Source organism: Danio rerio, chromosome 7 (genome assembly GCF_049306965.1).
Source record: "Danio rerio strain Tuebingen ecotype United States chromosome 7, GRCz12tu, whole genome shotgun sequence".
NCBI classification, from domain to species: Eukaryota; Metazoa; Chordata; class Actinopteri; order Cypriniformes; family Danionidae; genus Danio; species Danio rerio.
Window position 1 is genome coordinate 32,796,636 of NC_133182.1, and position 22,554 is coordinate 32,819,189.

A 22,554-nucleotide genomic window follows, 5' to 3' on the forward strand; every position below is an offset into this window, starting at 1 on the left:
TGCTGTGAAAAGCACAGTTACCATAAATCATTTAACAATGCCTCACATGTCTTTGCCAAATGTACATTCATAGTCTCAGAGAAATCACAAAATCCAGATCAATCCTTGAGCACAATATACTGATGTTGATATACATGGAGGAGGTGGGAAACGCAATAGTTAATGCAAGACACTGCAGGTGAAAAGGAAAATGAAAACAAACCAACTAGGAGTTTTACAATTTCCCCGTTGACTGATTACATTTATTCTATTTAGAGTTCTCTAATTTTTTTTCTTTAAATATGCAAATCAGGTCATGTTTAATGAAATAAGCACTAATTTGCATACATTGTTTGCACAAATATTTAAAAAACTAGATATAGGTTTCAATTTCTTGGTTTGTTTTCTGACAAAGGTTTTGATTTTTTTTTAATTAATCCATAATTTAGAAAATGCAGCTTTGCAGGTATTTAACAGATTTTTTTTCCATTTTTTTTTGTAGAATATATATATATATATATATATATATATATATATATATATATATATATATATATATATATATATATATATATATATATATATATAAAAATATATATAATATGTAAAAAAATTCAGGCCAATTATGTGCAGCTGATTTCAGTGCTATCACTCAGTTGAATGGGTGGAAGGCTGTTATCATCCATCGGCATGGTAAATCAGCTATAGATAACACACTGCTGTGGCTGGAAGTTATTTATTATTTATATTATGTATTAAATTTCCCATTAATTGTATTTTATTTACGTCTTATTAACTTTCCTGGAGGTCCAGTGTCCTGCAGATTTTAGCTCCAACCCTCAACAAACATACCCAAACAAGTTAATCAAGGTCTTACTAGGTACACTTGAAACACCCAGGTAGGTGTGTTGAGGCAAGTTGGAGCTAAACCCAGGAGGACACCGGACCTCCAGGAACGAGATTGGTGACCCCTGGTCTACCCCAACCCTAAACCTAACAGTCACAGTAATGTAAAAACAGATCTGGATCTGGAGTCTTCTCTATTAGTATAGCTGATTAACCATGTGGATGGAGGATAACCGCCTACTGAGCCTACCAGTAGGTGCAGAAGGCCCCTACTGGCCCATGTCTATCAGATGATAAACACTGATAATGCCCATTCAATCTAGTAATACCATTCGAAGCGGGTGATTACGTATGAATATATGTCCCAGGAAAAACTTTCAGAATATAGATATGAACAAAACTAATGCTTAGTGTATGTATGTGGGAGAAAAACAATATTTGAAAGAAAACAGCACTTAAAAATGTGCATTGCATTAAATATTAACAGCTACAAATAAATATAGAAAGATAAAGACTGATAAAAGAAACACAAATATATTTTAGATTTAACAAACCTGAATCAGTTATGTGCATTTGTCCTGCACAACACGACCAAAAAAAGCCAAAAAAAAAAAAAAAAAAAACGAGAGGTGTCTGTATGCAGACCTGGTGCAGTGCAATCTGTGTTGCATCCAATGCTATTTAATGCGCTGACCTAACCCCACCCCTTACAGTGACGTCACTAGCTCCATTGAGTGCATTGTGTCTGACATTGCATCACTGAGATATGCAGTCTCAACTTGCATCAAGGCTGCATCCATATACCATTAAAAAAACAAAGCTCAAAATCTTTTGACAGGCTTATGGAAAAAAAAAAAAACAAGTAAACAGTTTTTGCCTGCAGTGTCTTGCCTAAAGGACAACAAATACTGTGTAAGTATTCTGAGTGTATATTTTGGAAAAAATAGGGTTGTGTTTGTAAATTACGTATTGAGGGAAACTGGCAAGTCCAGTCATTTTTTATGGTGAATCTTAGTGTTTTAATGGTATAAAAGCATTTGAACAAAGCCAAAAGAATTAATCCCTTTAGGTAGGTGGGAAAGTGTTGTATTGGTTGTGACATTTCTGATGAACTGTGGATCGGGTTTTGATTGAAAACAGTGGCGAAGACGTTTTAAACACCACACCGAGATTCATGTTCAGATCTGAAAATGTTTTAGAGAGGATTAAGGTGGAAAAAAGAGCACAAGTACATAAAAGCATCAAGTGTTTTGTCACGTTTGGAGAGAGACATTTGTACAAAAGTTGCCATTTTCTTTGGCAGCCGATGTAGCACCACTTTTTACATTTATTTTGGGGTATGAACTGTTTTTACTGGTTCATTTCATAATTACAGCTGGACAATACAGGTGTCAGTGTCTCGCATGCCATCATATTTATTAATTTCAGTGTATTTAGATTGTGTCCATTTTTTAAATGACTTTTATTTTATGAAATAAAATGTTAGTAGCATTTAATCATGATGTACTTCTTTATTAATATGATTTTAAATTGATAATCCCTTCGGGCTTCATCTGAGTGCATGCTCAGTGTGTACTCAGATGAAAAATAATCATATTTCTGAATACACGAAGGGAAGCATATGGAACAGGTGGCTCATGTATGAAATGCATTCTGTCTTACATATTTGTATGTTCACAGTCCTGTAGCCATGACATTTCTAAATGAAAAAGTTGTCAGCTTTAGTACTGAAATAAGCTCTTGACTTGATATATGGCGCCATCTAGAGGATCTTTAGGCACATTTCAATTTTAAACACCAGCTAAATTGTAGTGATAATAATAATAATAATATAATAACAGAGCCATAATCAGAATTAAAAGTTACAATAGAACAAAAATATATAAGACATTGGCTCCTCTATGAATGATAAAACATTACAGATCTTACCCTTTTTAAAATGTAACATAAGAACAATAAGAACAGGAGGATGTTTATTAAAAAGAAAAAAAGAAATAAGATATATATGTCCTATATAAAAAATACAGATTAATATTCTTTTGTGTCAGGCCAGATCTAAAAAAAGTGACCCAACAAAGCACCAAATTGATGCATCATACAAAAATAAAGCATGTTCTGAAGGAAAACATAAACATTGAAATATATTAAAAGAATCTTAAACTGCAATAAATTCCTTAATATGGAACTTTGGCATGCCTAGGGCTGAATATGAAAGCTATATTACTAACTGACTTGGCTAATTTGTTTTCTAAATGCTAATTTATTATTAATATGAACTGGAATGCTTTTATTTTTACACTCATTGAAAATGAATCTCTGTGAATTATATTAGTCTTAATCAGAATTTCTCTCAGCTTGCATAGTTTTCATTTTTCTTTTTAATGTCTTTGTCTTGTCTTTTGAAAGCTGTCACCGGGACAGTACCTTTTTTTTTTTTTTTTTAAAGGACACCATATTGACACCTTAAGGTGCAAATGATTTCCTAACGTGTACAAATTAGCTAAAAACTGCTAAAGGTTTATGTTTCGTAGTGTACCTTTATTTCTGAGACTGTTGATAAGCATACTGTGACTTAGTAAATGCTACTTTGGGGTAAAAATATTAAGGAACTGCTGCCAAAATGAAAAAATATTGTCAACATTAAAACAAGATCAAGCCACCTGGGCTGCTTCCCCCTAAAAAATATCAAAATCAGCCTGCTGTAGATTGAGGCAGAGGTTGCTGAGTCCCATCACTTCTTAGAGCGACATTGTGTACTACCTACGACCAGATAGCTGTCCCGGGACAGCTCTCTCTTGACTGGGGACCTGCCGTTAGGCTTGGAGGATTTGGGACCAGGTCGGGCGATCATAGTCATCCTGCATGGGTCATGCTTTAACAGGTAAGTGCCAAAGGGCTCCCATCCGCCACCAACACGCACCATAGCATGTTTATCATTCAGCATCTGTGTGAGAGAGACAAAACAAAAGTCAACATCACTCTTAAATGAGAGAGTTTCTTCAGCTGCAAGTACTTTTCTGTCTACAGTTGTATACTAATATAGTAATAATAACCTATACACAACATCTCTGTAGTTTAAGTAATAATTCCCCCCACACTGTTTTTTCCACATATGCATTGCTTAATAGCATTTCTACAGTGAAAATTATAATGATGAAAACATCAATTAGCACTTTGTTTATTGTTAGCATTTTTATTTTGATATCATATACAGGTGCATACATGTGATATTTAACTTTTGACCTTTTTTTTTCATGCAAAACCGCTTACCAAACTACATATATACCAAAGCTCCAAACTGGTTTCCCCTTGTACAATACATGCCAACTCATACATTTTACTGAACAAACACTGAAATAGTTTCTAATCTTCTTACACACACACACACACACACACACACACACACACACACACACACACACACACACACACACACACACACACACACACACACACACACACACACACACACACACACACACACAGACAGACAGACAGACAGACAGACAGACAGACAGACAGACAGACAGACACACACAGACAGACAGACAGACACACACACAGAGACAGACAGACACACACTGCTCTCAACACAATTAGAACAAGACAGATTTATAAAACAGATATATATTTTTCTAAGTAATATTCTAGTCACTGAAAATCCTAAAAAAAAATAAAAAGATAATACATTTAAATTCTTGCAAAATGTTGGGGAAAAAATTACAAACTACAAAACTGCAACAAAATGTAAAAAATTTCATTGTTAGTCTTGAATTTTGCTCTTTTTTTTTTTACATTTGTCTTTAATATTTTTCCCTAACATTTAAATTTGGATGTACTAATTTTGGACTGTTATCGTAAGTTATTTTGATCGATAAGCTCCAGATTTGGCTTCAGTACTGATTGATTTAATGTATATGCACAAATATAATGTTGTACAGCTTTTTATTACATCTTCCATTAGAAGATATAAGTTCAAAAAGGAGATTTGTGAGAGATGTATATAGTAATAATTCACCTACGAGCACATTTACAGTAGATGTCAAAAATGTTTTTTGTAAATTTTGTGTGCAAAAGAATGTGGATATGTTTTAAGAACTATTTTGGGACACTTTGGGACTGTTGATTAAACATACAAACCATTGCAGAATAAAATATGAACCATTTTATACTCTCAGAAAAAAAGGTACAAAATTGTACCTTTTAGGGTATAAATGGCCCTTCACTGGGGTGGTACCCTTAAGGGTACAAATTTGTACCTCTATTTAAAGGTACAAAATTGTACCTTCTACATTTGTACCCTTTAAGGGACAATTTTGTACCCTAGACACTGAAGGTACAAAAATGTACCTTTTTATATTTCAGTACCTTTTATAGTATTTTCAGGGTACTGACCCAGGCATTTTGATCCTTTGGTGACTGCATGCACAAATAAATAAATAAAATATTTTGGTTCACAGATGTCCATTTTTATTTACTAATGTAGAAATATTTCATTACAACTCACTACTGAATGTGTTAAGAAATAAAATTACACAGCAAGTATAAAGCAGACATGTAAAACAGTAAAAAGAACAATTTAGATAAGAATAAAAACTAAATAATCTACACTTAATACAAAGACCACAAGAATACTGTTTAAGATTTATAAACGCATTACACAGGCTACATCAAGTACTGCACTTTACTCGGTCAATACTCGGTCATAATAAATAATTTGTCATCAACATTTTCTCTGAATTTCAGAATGAAGGCAAACTTTCTCTATAAATTGCTTCAACAGTGCAGAAAATCAAATACATCAGTAGCCTCTTCCTCAACATCAGTAGATTACTCCTCATCATCCTCAAGTGGAGTTGTAATTTGTTGTAACACAATATGTGTTTATGCTTTTGATAAACATGACATGTAAAGCACTCATAACTGGAAAATGTTCTTTGATAGTCATTAGGACCACAAGTTATTTAAAAATTTGCTTTATGCATGAATGATAGCAGTGTGCTGGATTAACTTGATGATTGTGATTATCCCAAGAGCATGTAGAGAAACAAAAAACAAGGTTGATCACTCTGGTAACTGGATCAGATCGAGGCTTGTCACTGTCCACCGTTCATTCAAAACATTCCACTGCAGAAACATCAAGGTGTTCTTCTAATAAGATGGATATGTCAAAAATGTATATTCGTCCACATCATTAGCCCGGCCAATCGCAATCCCATCAACTCTGAAGACTGCCGTGACTCGTCTTGTTAACACAGTTGTCCAGTCGGTGGCCTCCTCCTGTACTTGAACTGTTGGATGTGGTGAAGATGATTCACTGTAAATGACAAAGCAATAATTACATTAATATCAGTCACTCTATCACTGATGAAGAGAAAATCCACATGCATAGAAAGTAAAATAATTAATATTCACTGATTAAAAAAAAAAGTATCACAGATTAAAAGACTAATACAAATTTCATTCATTCATTCAGTTTTTTTTCGGCTTAGTCCCTTTATTAATCTGGGGTTGCCACAGTGGAATGAACCACCAACTTATCCAGCACATGTTTTATGCAGCAGATGCCCTTCTAGCTGCAACCCAGTATTACGAAACATCCAGACACGCTTATTCACACACACATTTATACACTACAGACAAATAAGCTTACCAAATTCAGCTATAGCGCATGTCTTTATACTTGTGGGGAAACCGAAGCACTTGGAGGAAACCTTCACGAACACTGGAAGAATATGCAAACTCCTCACACAAATGCCAACTGACCCAGCCGAGGCTCGAACCAGCAACCTTGTTGCTGTAAGGTGACAGCACTACCCACTGCGTCATCCTAATATGAAGAATATCAAGAATTATAAAATGCAATTATCACAGCATATACTGAACAGAAAACAACATACGCACCGGAGCACAACGAAATGTTCAAGTGTCTCGCTTAACAAGGCTGGCAACATGAGAAGTGCTGCTGTAAAATCAATTCCTGGAACATAAGATGTGGCATACAAACAAATATGAATGAATCCATCCAAAGCTTGAATTTCATAATATTAATCAAGTGGAGAAAGTTTAGAAAGAGTACCTTAGAGTCAGGTCAATAGCATTCTTCAGTTGATCTCTCATCTTTCGATGAAAACCTAGAAAATAATTTTAAACATGTGGGTGTACATTTATTGTTGTTTGTAAGTAAAAACCTACAAATTTAAAATAGTATGTAAGCCATTAAAACCATGGTATAGATAATGAGAGATACTTACATCTTGTAACTGAGCCATGCTTTCATATGAGATGCCTTCATTGCTCTGATGCTGTTAGGCTGCATTCTGTTGTTCAATCTTGTCCTGAAAGACAATTGGAAACTTCAAAAACTTCTGGAAAGCAATAAGATAAAGCAATAACTATTTACTTATTTTAAGATATTAATAAAATAGGTAAAATAGCTCAAGGTACCAGTTTCAGAACAGATGAGACAAATTATTACATTAAAGAACAAAGTATAACTTAAAACGTCGATTTATACAACATGGTATGTTAATAATTCTACATTAACATAAGTATAACGTTAAACGATAGTAAAGCACCAACAATTCTGGACATGAGAGTTTGTGGACACTCCTCAACATTAATGTAACTTAGACACTGAAACGAAGATATGTACAAGCATACACACGCCACGTTTGTAACTAGCCACGTTTACATAATCAATCACTTTGTTGGTGACAAAATTGTGATTTTTCTTCACAAAATGGCGGTGTAACTAATATAACCGTCTAAAATTACATTTCCGCGGTCATCCGTGGCTAGAAAAATGGCCTCAAAATATAAAACATTATCGATAATTACAAATTTCCAGTATTAATAACAAAAAGTTTTATATCAAGGTATATGAAGACTTTAGTCGCGCGAGCTCCGGGCCACACCGCACATTACTCACGGGTCACGGCCCGATTCCGGTGCACGGATACGGCAGCGTCGGCTCGCTTCTGCCGCCGCAGCTGGCCCGAGTGTATTTTGCTAATTGGGTTGCGATTATATTCCGCCGTGGCAACACTTATTAATAAAGCAGTAACGTAACGTAAGATATAAGGCGCGAATGCGTAACGTAGGCGACAAAGGGAACTTTTACACCGAGAAAACTAACAGCATATAGTACTCACCGTCTATAACGTTATGTCCCTCGGTGACTTCGATATCACATTGTATTAACTTCTTTAATAAGCTGCAGACATCTTAGCAAACTCCATCCTGCAGGTCAACGTACACCAGGCAGTCCGGAGCACTTGAAGCGGGGAAAAGCCGAGACCCGAGAGTCAGACAAAATCAACAGAACACGGCTTCACATGTAAAAATGAGACTGAAAATATATCTTTAATACATTCTTACCTGAAAAGTGTGGACTCCAAAATAGACTTTTCTTTGAAAAGCGTGCGAAGTTCTGTGTAAACAGCCAGCATACTCGACAGACCGCCTCAGTAACAAACACTACTATAACGTCTCAACAAGCCAAATTCTTAAAGAGACAGCAACATCACCACCTGTATGAAGATGCTGTCACTCTGCATAGTTCTTATTCTACATACCATAAACTATAGGGTCTTAAACAGTAAGCAAAAACCAGTATTTACGTTTTTAATGATTAAAATTACATTCAATTATAAATTAAATTATTAACATTTTTGAGAAAAAATGTAATTTAAGTACATGAAAAAAATTTAATTATTAAAATATTTAATTTAATCAATTTATTTATTTATTATATTTTTAAATTATGTATTTTAGTATTAATGTTTAGTATTAATACATTTAAATTAGTGTTATATAGTGTCTTGATCTTATCATGAGCTGAGGGTACAATTTTGTTCCTATAGGGAAACAAACTATATAATTGTACCTTTAAAGGTGCCAAATTGGTCCTTTACGGTACAATTTTGTATCCAAATGTGCTATAAAAGGTACAAAAATGTACCTTTCAAACCTAAATCTGGACATTTGTACCTTTATAGCCCATTTGGGTACAAAATTGTACCCTAAGGACCAATATGGGACCTTTAAAGGTACAATTTTATATTTTGTTCCCTCTAGGAACAAAATTGTACCCTCATTGTACCTTTTTTTCTGAGAGTGTATCTGAAGATAAAAGTTTAAGCTATAGTACAATCATTATTGTTACCTTATTAAATTATTATCGTTTTTGTCGTAGTTTCCAATTGAATAAAACAGCAATGTTTCAATTCAACACTGATTGTTTAAATATTTACAATAATAAAAAAGATGCTGATCAGATAACCCTGCTGAAATACCACAGGACATAGTGGGAAGGTATGTATGCTGGTCTTGCTGGTTTCAATGCTCGTTTTGCTGGTCTTGCTGGTTTTAGTGCTGATCTTGCTGGTCTTAGTGCTGGTCCTAACCACCATTGAGACCAGCAAGACCAGCATCAGCATTGTAACCAGCAAGACCAGCATCAAGACCAGTAAAAGCAGCATCGAGACCAGCAAAACCAGCATCAATCATACCTTACAAGCATATGCTGTTTATTCAGCAGGGAAGATGTATACATGCAGGGACGTAGCAACCAAGGGGGATAGGGGATACATCCCCCTCACTTTTAGAGACGTACCATTTAGAAACCATTTAGTACCATTATTAACTTGTGATTAATAATAAAATTAATGCAAAATTGATGTCATTTAGCTGTCCCCACACGTTTAAAAAGTCCGCTACGCCCCTGTATACATGTTTCAGTTCAGAAATAGAGGGTATTAATGCATCTGCATGAGAACTCTATATTTTAATAGTACAAATATTTTTAATCCTTTGTAAGATTTTTAAAAATGATCTCCCTATAACAACCCCTCTCATCAAATATTCAGCGTCTACATCTAATATGCAACAGATCTGATGAAAGGGAAATTAACCCAGTCAGAAAGGTGGCAGAGTGAGAGAGACTGTTCTGTTAAAATCTCATTAAGCCTAATGAAACGCCACCTCACGGCACCAGCTGAGCACCAGCAAAGGACACACACACACACACTCACCTACTCTTGCGCGCACCAGATCAAAAACAAGGAGCGCGCAATAGAAATGCATTGGAACTGAGGAGAGCACAAGACGGGTCAGGTCTCTTGAGAAATGGGTCTCTGTCTCTCGAGGCACAGACCCTCATCTATTTCCCCCTCCCTCCATCTTATCAGTCTTGACCCTCCCATTACAAAGCTGTTAAGCTGCTGGTAAGACAACTGGATTTATATGTTGTGCGCCTCCCTCCAAACCGGATCAGCTCGATGCATCCTAATAGAGGGATACATACATACGCGTTTGGCACGTTTGCCAAGCAGTGTAATTGTAATTACCAGGCGGCTTGATCAGTCTCAGCTGTTTCCAAGCAGATTAAAATGTCAGGACTGACAGAGGACTGAGGGCGAGGGGGAATGAATAAATACACGAAAGAGGCGCGAGGAAGGGAGGGGGGCTGTTTAAGAAAACCCCGCGTCAGTCAAGCTTTTGAGCTGTGCGTGAATAAAAACAGTCGAAGGCAGAGCAGAATGAACGCGTTACGCAGTAATCTTGTGATAAAATAACCAAGTGAGCTATTAGAAATCATCTACATGCTCTGTCTGTTCTGTAAAGCCAGTGTTATCAAATTAAATCTGACTCTCGCCTCTTCTCGTTTCTTATTGTAGCCCACAGCACACGATGATGACAGCGAAATTGATTAGTCGGCCTTTTTCCTCTACTAAAAAATTGATGAAGAAAAAAGAGCGCTTGTTATGTCCAAGCCCTGCCCACTAGATGGCAGATTCTAGCAGCTTTTAAATCCTCATGTCAACAGGAACTGATAGAGCACAGAGGTAGAACAGAGTCCTTCAGATATGCTAGTAAGCCTGTACTACATGTAGTAGTTATAATTGCTGGTGGCCATTGCGTTCAGGGCAAACTCAAGGTCTAGCCATTCAGGATCATGATAAATCTGTTGCAGACCAGGTACACCCCTTCATGGCAGTTCCCTCATGACAGTGGTCTCTTTCAGCAGTAAAATGATTTTCTAAGCACATTGTTCAGGTTTGTGCAGTGCTCTGGCTTCTAAATTCCCCAGAATTCAAATTCTAATTGAGAGTCAGTGGGACGTGCCTGACCAACAAGTTCAATCCACCTTGCTAGACTTAAAGGATCTGCTGTTAAAAAATCGTGATGCCAAATAAATCACAGGACAACTTCAAGGGTCTTGCAAAGGTCATGCTTTGGCAGACTAGTGTTGTTTTAGCAGCACAGGTGTAATGAGGCCAGCGAGTGAACCCTGAACTCAAGAAGGTGCTCTTGCGACAGACACTGTATTCTTTAGCCTTCCTGTTAGAGTAACAGCCTCCCATGCAAACAATCCACAGTTCAATCACAGCTCGGAGCAAGTAGATGGTGCAGTTTACATTGGTGCCGTGACCCGGATGAGACTGAGCTTTAGGGGGTGAGTGTGATGGAGACCAGCTAATAAAGTGCTTTGCGGATAAAATCTCACTCCCCTAATCTCAATTTGCTCTAGTGACAGACGTACTGTAGTTGCTGTAGGACAGACGGGTTACACATAGATGGGAGGACCATCAGCATATAAGGCATGTGGTCATATTTTGTCTTATCAGTGAGAGTGCTTCATTATTTTAGTGATATTCAATATGTCTGATTGAGACGGCAAATAATATTACACACAGGAAAATCTATTTAAAGCACATCAAACAGGCAAAAACAAGACCAGAAGTGCCTTGTGGGTTTGTTTTCCTGTGTGCCTCCCACTTCAATACACCTGGATGAGATTCATATCTGGAGCGTTTCACTGATCTACCATTTGTGTAGCAACAAAGAGTGGTGAATATATCCTTAATGACCAAACAGATCAAGGTGCAAGATAAACCTAAAGCATAGGGCATACTGTATATAGCCAAAATACACAAATCTCCAGAGCACATGTAAAAAGTGTTAAGAAGCTAGTGTTAGCCAATGTGGGGTCCGTGAAAGGAAAGTTTTGTCAGATAAAGATAAGTAGTTTTCAACAGTCAGTGTTAAAAATGGCATTACGCTTTCAAGTCAGATCTAAAGAGTGAAGTATTCATGCCCCCATTAATATCCCTGTTATTGACAGACGGGGCATGAAACGTATTTCTTAATGATTTACCGATTCCTTACTCTTTCCACTACACAGCTCAGCTATTGTGATGATCTAATGGATCTTCCTTTGCTTTCATTTTAGCTGAGGATGACACAACAGAAGTAAAAAAAAAACACACACATCCAACTCTCTTCCACTGAAAAGAAGGGTGAGAAATGATATTAAAAGCTCCCCTCTCTTTCTCTTTGAGTGCTACAGTAAGCCTCTCTCTTCCTAATTGGATCTCTGACATAAAAAGCAGCTGCTTTTCTTTCTCAGCCTCACATACTGGTGCCCGAAGGATATGTCTGAATGAAAAATCATAAAAGGGAGGGCGGAAAAAAACAAAAAGCAAGGATATAAGCCCCTGAATATCAATCACGCTGCTAATGGCCAATGTAAAGTACATAAATTCTGCTTTTATGTGAACTTTCGCAATCACAGAAGTCTAATCTAAACAAGTGTATTGTAATTACAAACAGTTTCTCTAATCATTCCACATGACCCCTATATTGATTTATATACAAGGTTTTACTTAATCGAGTAGATTTGAAGGTTCTGTTTGTGTTTTCAAGCAGAAAATACTAGATATACCTCAAATTGACAAAAGAGAAGTTCTTATTAACATTAATTGCTATTAATCTGACAGTGAATAGTGTGTGTAATGTAAGAAAAGTGTATTCCAATATGTTTAATTAAGCATGTATTGAGTTCCCAAATTAAATAAAGTGACAGTTGTGTTAAATATTCAACTATTCCCTAAAGGAGATTAAGGCATTTGCCTTTTTAAAGACTCATGTGTGAGCTTTTAGGCACTTTAAGTTTTCTAAAATCTAAATTACAAAGCATACAGTTGAAGTCAAAATTATTAGCCCCCCTTTGATTTTTTTATTTATTTATTTTTAATTTTTAAAATATTTTCCAAATGATGTTCAACAGGGCAAGGAAATGTTCACAGTATGTCGGATAAAATTTTTGGAGAAAGTCTTTAAATTTAAGCAGTTTTAAATTTTAAAAAATCTATATTAAGGTCAAAATTATTAGCCCCTTTAAGCTATTTTTTATTTCCATATTCTACAGAACAAACCATTGTTTTACAATAACTTGCCTAATTACCCGAACCTGCCTAGTTAACCTAATTAAGCCTTTAAATGTCACTTTAGGCTGTATAGAAGTGTCTTGAAAAATATCTTGTCAAATATTATTTACTGTCATCATGGCAAAGATAAAATAAATCAGTTATTAGAGATGAGTTAATAAAGCTATTATGTTTAGAAATGTGCTGAAAAACTCTTCTCTCCATTAAACAGAAATTGGGGAAAAAATAAACAGGGGAGCTAATCATTTAGGGGGTTTAATAATTCTGACTTCAATTGTATATTGAGTATGAGTGAGCAATTGATGATCCTGTTGTTTCTTGGGCATTATCTGTTCTGATTTATGTGCACAGTCTGATCCTAGATATTTGTTAGTCTGAACCTCCTTTTTCCCTATTCAAAGGTGTGAACCTTTTCTTCGTGTTGCCAGGCAACCCTAGCTCCCATGAGGCTTTGCCTTGACTGAGTACTGTGTTCTTTCAGGTTCAAAACTAATATTTGTGCTTCTAAAGAAACTGAAAAAGCAGAGCAGGGCTTGTTGACATGTCGACGCTTATAACAAACAATGAAACATGGGTTTACATATCATTTAAATTCGCCGTACAGGAGTCAATGGAAATCAGACACTTTGCAAGCTAGTAAAATTACATATCACATAACATTTTGTCTGATTTTCTACTAAAACAGAAAATGCACTACATACCCTGACATAGAGGACTTTGTCTCCGACACGATAATGACCTTTTGGCTGCTTCTCAATGCAGAATTTGACTGGACATTTGCATGGTGGATCTTCTGATATCTGCCTCACCTGAAACAACAAAGAAAACATGCTTTTGAAAATGAAGTTTACTCACAGTCCAATTCTTCTTGCCATCACTGCAGTCTTCAGTCACATGATCCTTCAGAAATCACTCTAAAATGAATTATTATCATTATTATTATTATTATTATTAACATTATTATTAGTAGTAGTAGTACTAGTAGTAGAAGTATTAGTAGTAACCGTAGTGCTAATGATAACAGTAATAAAAGCAATAATGACTGGAGTAATCATCTCATTTGAAACAACTTCATACAAATAAGAAAGCAGTATTTCATAATAAAAAAGCAGTTATTTAAAATGTTAATAAATATTTTACAATTTAACTTTTTTTTTTATTTACATTTAATAATTGCTGCCTTGATGAACAGAATAATTTTCTTAAAAAAAAAACTGACCCCAAACTTTTGGCCGGTAGTGTAGGTATATGTATGCCTATTGGCAGACACTGACCTGCAAAAACATACTGTACCTCAATTAAAGATTTAATTTTCAACAGTCACTGCCAATAAAAATAAATGTATCTTTTATACGTGTTCGTTTTGGCGTACAATAGTGTACACAGTCTACGCCCTAAAGAAAGAGCCTCAAAGCAAAAATAGAGGGGATGAGTTTGGTCTGAGTACTGTGCAATTGCCTTTCTCTTCATGAATTGTAAAAACTAGAACACTTTTGTTAAACAGAAAAAATAAACTCATCAAGGGTTTGTAACCACTTGATGGTGAGCAGTGTTGGGCAAGTTTCTTCAAAGAAGTTTTTAATTACTAATTACATCATTGCAAATGTATTTAAATTACTTTTGTGATTACTTTGGCTGAAAAGTAAATTAGTTACTCAATAATTATTTTAATTACTTGAATAAAAGCAACAAATGCCCATAAAATCTTAAGGCCAAGACAACAGAATTTAAAGGATCAATCTTTTTATATACGAGTCCCTTTCCTGTACTGTTTGGTATTAGATTTTTTTTAAAAATTTAATTTTTTTAACTTATATACAGTATGTATTAAAATTACAAAGCACAAAATGTTTGACACCATATGTAATACATATCATATATCGCCTTGTTTCTTGAGCATGTGAAGCTCTTAAACAATTAAAACCTTTAGTTGAAAAAAAACAAAAATGTATTAATGACAAAATATGTTTATTTACAATTACTCTGCGTCTCTGAATTTATACCATATACTGTCATTAACTATTTTTATAATAATTGCAGTTTTCTTAATTTATGCGATTTTCTTGATTAATACTAAACATTCTTTAGTTGAAAAATAAAATGACGCTATATGTCATTACTTAAATGACTGTATATGACTCTGCTTTTCTGAATTGTTTTCTATAGAACTATTGAATTTACATACAGTATTACATGTAACTGCCTTAAAATTACATAAAAATGAAAAATACTCCTCACTTTATGTTTTAGCTGAAAGGTAATTTTGTTAAATTATTTACTTTGTAAATAATTAAACCCAACACTGATGGAAAATAAATGATTGCAGTAAAAAAATTCCCAAGCACTGGAAAACCACATTCAGTATATGACCTAAAAGTACTCACGATATCATCCAGCAGGTTACCACTGCTCTTTCTCTTATTAGTCTTGGCAAAGCCATTTGTTGGGGAGGGCAGCGTTGATTTGACTGGTGTCTTGATGGGTGATGAGTTAGTTGGGATGGTTGGCTGAGGTTCTGGATGCGTGTTTGGGTCAGAAATGATGGACGCGGACTCTGGCGGAGGAGTCGGGACCAAAGGAGGAGATGGAGACGATGCTGGAGGAGAGATGGATGATGGCCTCAAGCCTGGAGGAGGCTCTAGAGGATCCGCAGGGAAAAACACAGGTGGTGTGGAAGGAGACGGCAGAGGTGATGCAAACAACATGGATGGAGATGAAGACTCATCTTCTTCTTTTTCAATCTCTCTCTCGAGCTTGACCAGCGCAGGCGGCTCAATGCCATACCTGGGGGAGAATATGCATTCAGCTCTGATCGAAAGATGATATATGATAGGAAAAACTCAAGAGGATCAGAGCAGCTTACCTTGAAGCGATTCTCCCAAGCTGCATGAGACACAAGCACACATCTCTTGGATGCTTCTGAAGAACTGGAGAAAGACGTACATTTTTATGCACACATTCACATTCATAGACACACAAAATATCCCTCAGAGAGCTATGATGTCAGTAAACTAATAAACCAGCCTGATCTCACGAGAAAACGTATTTTACGTTTTGCCAGTTTAGTGGCTAATTCGTACGAATTCGTACGAGTTCAGTCGTACGAAATGGTACGATTTTTAAAAGGAGGCGTGGCACCTAACCCCACCCCTAACCCCAACCGGCATTGGGGGATAAGCAAATCGTACTAAATTGTACAAATTAGATCGTACAAATTCATACGAATTAGCCACTAAATGAAAAAGTTACGAATTGCCGTGAGATTCTGTTGAATAAACTAATAAAGAGTCTCACTTTGTATTAAGTGGCCTTAACTAATGTGTACTTACATAGGAATTAAAAGTTTGTTACAATGTACTTATTGTGTAAATACATGTATTTACTGTGTACTTATGCTTGATTAAATACATGTATGTAATTGCATCTGTAATTAACTTTTGTAATTACATTTGTAAATACACTGTTGACCACCCCTTACACCTTAACCTACCCTTAAACCTACTCATGCCACCAAACCTGTCCATAACCCAACCTCTATCCCAACTCAAAAGCACCACAAGTGTTCTCAGATACATTATAAACACAGTAAGTACATTGTATTTATTTTTTGATGTAAATACATAGTAGTTAGGGACACTAATATAAAGTGGGACCAATAAAAGCAACTTTGATAAACACTTGCAAAGATTTCTAATGTGAAAAGACGTCTGATATATATTTAGCAAAATTACATTACATAATAACATATCTCAACTTACAATATTATAACCCTGTAAGAAAATAAAGAACACGGTTGCTTAAAGCCTCGGTTTACTTCTAGAAAACAATAATTTTCTTTAAATATTTCTTTGTATTTAGACACCAATCCACATAAAAATAATAAAAATAATTACACTGTTATTATTAATTATTATAAATAATAATTATTATTATTATTATTAGTGGTAATGAGTAGCAAAAATAATAATAATAACAACAATAACAAATACTAAGATTCAATTAAAAGCAAGGTTTGTTTTTAATAAAATATCTGTAAATTCCAAACAAAATAATAAACCTTAAATTTTATTGTCTGCCATTTATTTTTTTACTACAATTTACAGTAAATGTGTTATTTTACTTATAATATATATTTTTTTAAAGTTGTGTACTTTTGTTTTTGAAAAAGTATTACATCTTACTGTGACAATACTAAACATCACAGAGCACTTTCATCTGCCAGATGTTTGCATAAGCTCATCATCATTTTTTAGACTTTGCAATGCAGACACAAAGTTAAACTTTAACACAAAATAATTACTATGACGATTGTCCTAGTGCCATGGAAAAGTGCTAATTTTGTGGCAAAATCAAGCAGAAACTTGAGCCATCAAGAACAAAAACAAAAGTCTGTTTCTGTTACATTTAGACATGGTTTGAATGTGTGAATCCCAAAGAAAACAAACAAACAACAACAACAACAACAACAACAACAACAACAAAAGATTAATCCATAATTTAAAAGCTGTGATTATTGTTAAGTTTAATAAGGGCCCTCAGTTAGTTTGAGGTTTAACATAAACGCAGAAACCATTATCTTTCTCATTTCTAAAAATAAATAAATAAATAAATCACTTTCATTTATGTCAAACATGAAATCCATGTAAACAAAACAAAACAACTTAACAACATTGAAAAGCAAAGACACATCATTAGGATAATACTGTGCTTCTGTCACTGGAACCATCCCTCAGGTTTTAAGACTATGATATTTCACCCCCCTTATTATGTAATGTGAATTATAAACCTGTAAAACTAAAGAACTAAAAGACTGAAAAAAGGGTTTTGCTGCTTTTATAGCAGTTACTGAACACTAGTTTACTCTTGAACACAACATTATTTTATCAATCCTCTCGAAACCTTTCTATGTGCACTTCTTTTCATTTTCTCTATTATACTGTATTCGCTATCGTTGATCCTATTTTTCCACTCCCCATTTTCCCCTGACCTGCTGTCCTTTCGATTCTATTTCCTTCTCTTTCTCTCCATTATTTATCCTGCAGTGATGGACAGCGGGGGCCAAGGGTGTGATGCAGGGAACAGTGGAGTGACACAGATTTTGATACTGCCTATCTATTCAGAAGTTCTTCAGGGCACTGCCCCAAAGAAACACTGAATGCACACACTGGACAAGGCTCATTCAAACTGGACATTCACTTCATCTGATTAAAGTGAACATTAAAAATACTGATCTGATTTGCTTAAAAGGTATTTGTGCACCTGCAGATCTTTACCTTATTTTACACCATTATTACAACATTGCACTACTAGCAACAATCATTTGTCATCATAATATGATGGATATTAATATTAAACTTGAATAGATGGCAAGTCCTGTTTATGATGAGTGATTCATTCAAATGATTCATTCAAAAGATATGATTCATACAGAAACAAAACAATCAACTCTTTAATAAACAATAGCAGACAAAAATATGCTGTTACCAAAATGGTGGTGTTCTTTTATTTAGTGAGTTCTGTTAAACTACACAATTCAAGGAACAAGGTCCAAAGTAAGAACAAAGATACTGTATATTACAACTTTGATGTAAAATCAGAAGCGTTGTACTTTCAGGAATATATGATCACCGGCCACTCTAATAGGTACACCTGTCCAACTGCTCGTTAACGCAAATTTCTAATCAGCCAATCACATTGCAGCACCTTAATACATGTAGGCATGTAGACATGGTTAAGACAATCTGCTGCAGTTCAAACCGAGCATCAAAATGGAGAAGAAAGGGGATTTAGGTGACTGGATTCTTGACCATGACAATGAGTTCAATGAGTCACCAGATCTCAATCCAATAGAGCACCTTTTGGATGTGGTGGAATTGGAGATTCACATCATGGATGTGCAGCCGACAAATCTGCAGCAACTGTGTGATGCTATTATGTCAATATAAACCAAAATCTCTGAGGAATATTTCCAGTACCTTGATGAATCTATGCCACAAAGGATTAAGGCCGTTTTGACGGCAAAAGAGGGTCCAACGCGGTACTAGTAAGGTGTACCTAATAAAGTGGAGATGCCTTAAAAAACACAAATGGGAATATAAAAAAAAAAATCTATAAAACAAATAATACTAATAACCATTAAGATAAAGATCACAGAGACTTACACAATAAGTCAAAGAAGGAAAAAGTATAAATAAAGCAATACAGTAAATTGTGAATATAAACAAACATTTAATAAAACTGTGGTGCTTTGACTACTCACCAAGATCTTCAGACTCAAACAGGTGAGACTGCTCCACTCCAATTTTACGGCACCAGTACAGAAAGTTAGCTGTATTGTCACGAGCAAAGAAGGATCCAGAGGCTGCATCAGGTCGCCAACGAATCACACGTCGAATAATAGGCTATGGGACAGCAAATAAACTAGCTGAAATCTCTGGTTAGCTTGTGAGCTCATGACAACTCATAAATGATTGTCAATCTGTTGACTGTTTTTTTAAGAACATATACCGATGCACCCCCATTATACCAGCATGCAGACACACAGGTCTCGGTCAGAGGATAAAAGTCTGCCAGGAAAGTGGAGATACAGAGCAATATTTTCTTTAATCATAACTTTACAAAAGAGTTAAAAAACTGGCAGTTGATGACAGGAAAGTGCAGTTTGAAGCTATATAAATTGTAAGTAATATAGTATACCATTAAAAAGGTTTAACGTTTTTGGAAAGTTTCTTTTGCCGACCATTCATTTATCAAAACTCCATCATTATTATTACTTAAACTTTTACTTAAATACTGAGAGCATAAACTGTGTCTTAGTAGTAAGCTGTAACACTAGTTTCCCAGTAGCAAAACGTTTTGATTTTACAATATATCTTAACCCCTTTTCGGGTGAGGAATCCTTTATGGCAACTTCATTTACATATAATTTACTTTTTTAAAGTCATAAAAGTCCAAAAGTCTAGTAATAATCCTCTGTAACACTCAATAGTTTTTCCTATGAATATTTCAAAACGTGATCTATAAGGGTTAAGAACTATTTTAAGAGGATTTAAAAGGATTAAATCTGTAATATTACTGTTTACAGTTCTGGGCACCTTGCCATTGCTGGCCAGAATCATCTTCTCCTGCAGAGCCTCTGCAAGCTGACAGAGGACGACACCGTTGTCTAGTCTGTCCATGAATGTGTCCACTGTTATATCCAGACCTGTACAAAAAGCATTTAGAGAATGACAAATGAGCAATGAAAGAAAGAGAAAGAACATGAGGTTATAGAGGCACTGAATTATTTGTAGATGATCTGGTAGCTATAGATTACATATTGACGCTTAAGCCCAAAGAAATGTGATTTCTTTTTTACCTTTATTTTAGCATACATGCAGAGTCAAACACAGACACATGAGCTTGATACAGGCACACTTGAAAGAGTCAGCCTGTGTTTGTGTTTGACTCTGCATGTATGCTAAAATGAAGGTAACATTATGAGCAATAATATATCCTTGAATTCATTTAAAATACATAGCAAAATAATAGCTACCATACATTGTGCATGCAGTGGAACGTAAAGTATACTTCAGTTTCTTACACATAGACATAGATACATACATACATACATACAAGGTTCCAATTTACTGAAGATTACAGATATATCAACAGAATTCACTTGCAGTCCTATAAATATGCAACAAAATATGAGATCCCTGCCTTCCAGTTGAAATAGGCAATCAACAGACTTCATATCTTGGGAAATCACCACAGATTCACTTGGTATAGTCTACTCTGTGACCTGCATTAATTTTGACAGGAGAAAGGACATCACATCCCATTCTACAAGTGTCGTCCTCAATTATTCATTTAATCATTTCTTTTCGGCTTAGTCCCTTTATTAAACTAGGGTGACCACAGCGGAATGAACCGCCAACTTATCCAGCACATGTTTTACACAGCTGATGCCCTTCCAGCTGCAACCCAACACTGGGAAACACCCACACACTCTTGCACACACTCATATGCACTACGGCCAATTGAACTTATTTAATTCACATGTACTGCATGTCTTTGGACTGTGGGGGAGCACCCGCTATAGGTTCTGTCTTTGTTCTTTGTTTACCACTGAAACAGCTGTAAAGAAAATTGCTCTCATTCCAATATTTGTGCATGTTCCTGCCATGTTTTCAATTAAATTAGGACATAAGCAAGAACAATAATAAGTCAGGTCACTTCAGATTTTGTTGCTGGTTTGAAATATGTCATTAAAATTAGGAGTTGAGAGTTCAGCAAGCAGTTTTCGAGATTTCTGGAATCCCCCTAATTCCATTAAGACTTTAGTCTTGCAAAAATTTACCAGATGAGGTGCAAATATCTGTGTCGAGTAAGTAAGTAAATTGAACTGTTTTTGCATTTGTTAGTTTGTCAACAACGTGTCAACACTAAAGCAGGCCATTGTGTCACTGTCAGAAAACTGAAAATTACAGTACCACAAACTACTGGAGACAGCAAAAATAACACCTATGCTGACAAACGTTCTAACAAGGTGCCTAAAAATGTCTACTCTATATATTTACATAGTGCATAGACAATTTTGCCGCTCATATCTTTTGGAAAGAAAATGCAAAAATTAATGAGAATGAATCTTTATATTATATATATATATACAGTTGAAGTCAGAATTTTTAGCCCCCCCTTCGAATTTTTTTCTTTTTAAAATATTTCCCAAATGATGTTTAACAGAGCAAGGAAATTTTCACAGAATGTCTTATAATATTTTTTCTTCTGGAGAAAGTCTTTTTTGTTTTATTTTGAGCTGAATAAAAGCAGTTTAAAAATTTTTAAACACAATTTTAAGGACAAAATTATTAGCCCCTTAAGGCAAATTTTTTTCCAGATTGTCTACAGAACAAACCATCGTTATACAATAACTTGCCTAATTACCCAACCTGCCTAGTTAACCTACTTAAGCCTTTAAATGTCACTTAAACTATATAGTGTCTTGAAAAATATCTAGTCAAATATTATTTACTGTTATCACGGCAAAGATAAAATAATTCAGTTATTAAAAATGAGTTATTAAAACTATTATATGTAGAAATGTGTTGAAAAAATCTGTTAAACAGAAATTGGGGAAAAAATAAACAGGGGGGCTAATAATTCAGGGGGGCTAATAATTCTGACTTCAACTGTATATATATATATACATATATATATATATATATATGAGAATTACTTAATCTCAAATTTAATAAATCATAAATATGGATAAATAATAAAAATAGGAAGAAACCCAACAGCTGGATTATGCATTTTATTCCAAAATGTTACCCAGCTGGGTTAAAATAAACACAATTTTTGTGTGTTGTTGTTTTACCTTCCTCACAATCCTCCCCTCAGTCTTTAATTTATTACTCTTTCAGTACCTTGGGCAACTTGAAGATGCCCAAAAAAATCCTCTAAGTACACTCGCTCTGAGATTCTCACGGCAGTGCAGACACATTCCTCAGGC

The 22,554-nt window shown here is 35.1% G+C and overlaps 1 protein-coding gene and 1 long non-coding RNA gene across 3 annotated transcripts in view; both read right to left on the reverse strand.

The window, feature by feature from the left end:
• Positions 1 to 2,316: 2,316 nt before the first annotated feature.
• Positions 2,317 to 22,554, reverse strand: part of gas2b (growth arrest-specific 2b) — a 33,056-nt gene continuing 12,818 nt past the window's right edge. Inside the window, exons 3-8 of the mRNA XM_002662837.8 lie at positions 20,153 to 20,262; positions 19,318 to 19,459; positions 15,922 to 15,985; positions 15,443 to 15,842; positions 13,760 to 13,867; positions 2,317 to 3,769 (exon numbers count right to left, since the gene is read on the reverse strand). Coding sequence (XP_002662883.1) covers positions 3,557 to 3,769; positions 13,760 to 13,867; positions 15,443 to 15,842; positions 15,922 to 15,985; positions 19,318 to 19,459; positions 20,153 to 20,262 — 1,037 coding nt within the window. The 3' untranslated portion in view covers positions 2,317 to 3,556. The remainder of the gene's footprint in view (positions 3,770 to 13,759; positions 13,868 to 15,442; positions 15,843 to 15,921; positions 15,986 to 19,317; positions 19,460 to 20,152; positions 20,263 to 22,554) is intronic.
• Positions 5,276 to 8,281, reverse strand: LOC137496178 (uncharacterized). 2 transcript variants are annotated; one of them, XR_011016308.2, is made up of 7 exons: positions 8,206 to 8,281; positions 7,980 to 8,101; positions 7,080 to 7,163; positions 6,905 to 6,959; positions 6,730 to 6,805; positions 6,479 to 6,655; positions 5,276 to 6,142 (listed from the first exon to the last, which is right to left on the reverse strand). It is a non-coding gene; the product is annotated as an uncharacterized lncRNA (long non-coding RNA). The 2 variants fall into 2 exon arrangements; XR_011016309.2 differs by having other exon boundaries at positions 5,277 to 6,142; positions 7,980 to 8,067.